Consider the following 1,291-nt stretch of genomic DNA (forward strand, 5'->3'; position numbering starts at 1 on the left):
GGTGGGCCAAGGCTCACGGTGAGAGTCCCGGCCGCCCCGTCCAGAGCCAGCACCCAGCGGGGGGGCGGCACTGAGCCGCAGGGAGAGGCGGCGGGCAGCAGCTGGGTGTCTCCCACCCTGGAGGGGAGAAAAAACCAGCAGAGAGAGCCCCCGGCCTGGTGTCAGGAACATGTCGGTGTCCCTGGGGGGTCACCTCCCCCACGGGTGCAGCTCCGGCCCTGAGTACCTGCAGGTCCCAGCCCTGTGCTGTCCCCCCCCCCAGTCCTGCCGGAGAGCCGGCACCTCCGCTTTGACTGCGGCGTCACCGTCCAGCTGGGCTTTGCCGCCGAGTTCTCCAACATCATGATCATCTACACCCGTGTGGTGGCCGCCCCCGAGGACATTGCCAAGTGCGAGGCCAAGCTCACCGACATACCCGAGGTGGGAGCGGGTTGCCGATGCCCGTGCCAGGGTGATGCTGGGGAGTGGGGGGGGACGGACCCGTGGTGGTTTCCATGGCTGGATCCTGTCCGTGGCAGGAGCTGGACGTGGACATCAAGTGCACCAACAAGGAGAGCCCGGAGGAGGTGGGCAGCCCGCTGGCCCCCCCCTGGAGCCTTGGCTGCCCCTCCTGCTGCCTCTACAGCCGGCTCTGCGGCTTGCAGAAACTGCGGGTAAGAGCCACGCCGGGCGGGGGGCCGGCGCTGGGAGCACAGGGTGGCGGTGGCGGGGGGCCAGGCTGGGTGCCCATGCTGCCTCTCCCCCCCCCCGCAGCAGGAGCTGGTGTTCACCGTCTGCCTGCAGTACCGCTACCGCGGCATGGACGACTTTGTGGAGGAGAGGCGGACGGGGAGCGTGGGGAAGCCGCTCATCGCCAAGCTCAACCTGCGGCTGGCGGCCTCCCCGTCGCCGCCCAGCAGCCCCCTCTCTGCCTCCCCCCCTGCGAGCTGGGGGGCGGTGGGGAGCTCCTGGGTCAACACCCCCGAGGAGAACCTGAGCCCCGAGGTCCCTGGCTCCCACGCTCTGTAGAGGGACAGCGTGGCCCCCCCCTTGTCACCGCAGTCCCCTGGGGCCACATCTGTCCTGCTGGGGGGGCAGGAGGGGATGGAGGTGACGTGTGTGGAGGTGGGTGCTGGGAGGGGCTGAGCCCCATCCTGGCCTGTGCCAGGGGGTGCGGGGCTCACTGCGCAGCAGGGCTGGGACCCTGGGCACAGGGGACTGCAGCTGGGTGCTGCAACCCTGCGGCCCCCAGAACAGGCGGTGCCAGCCCCACGTCCCCTGGCAGGGCAGCGCCAGCCCCACGTCCCCTGGC

General features: G+C 71.0%; 1 protein-coding gene across 1 annotated transcript in view; it reads left to right on the plus strand.

Annotated features, from left to right (window-relative positions):
* Nucleotides 1–1,285, plus strand: part of MRPL54 (mitochondrial ribosomal protein L54) — an 8,554-nt gene extending 7,269 nt beyond the window's left edge. Inside the window, exons 12-15 of the mRNA XM_035892995.1 lie at nt 2–18; nt 263–420; nt 519–653; nt 754–1,285. Coding sequence (XP_035748888.1) covers nt 2–18; nt 263–420; nt 519–653; nt 754–1,008 — 565 coding nt within the window. The 3' untranslated portion in view covers nt 1,009–1,285. The remainder of the gene's footprint in view (nt 1; nt 19–262; nt 421–518; nt 654–753) is intronic.
* Nucleotides 1,286–1,291: the final 6 nt, after the last annotated feature.

This window comes from Egretta garzetta, unplaced genomic scaffold, assembly GCF_000687185.1.
Source record: "Egretta garzetta isolate BGI_Z169 unplaced genomic scaffold, ASM68718v1 scaffold564, whole genome shotgun sequence".
Taxonomy (NCBI): domain Eukaryota; kingdom Metazoa; phylum Chordata; class Aves; order Pelecaniformes; family Ardeidae; genus Egretta; species Egretta garzetta.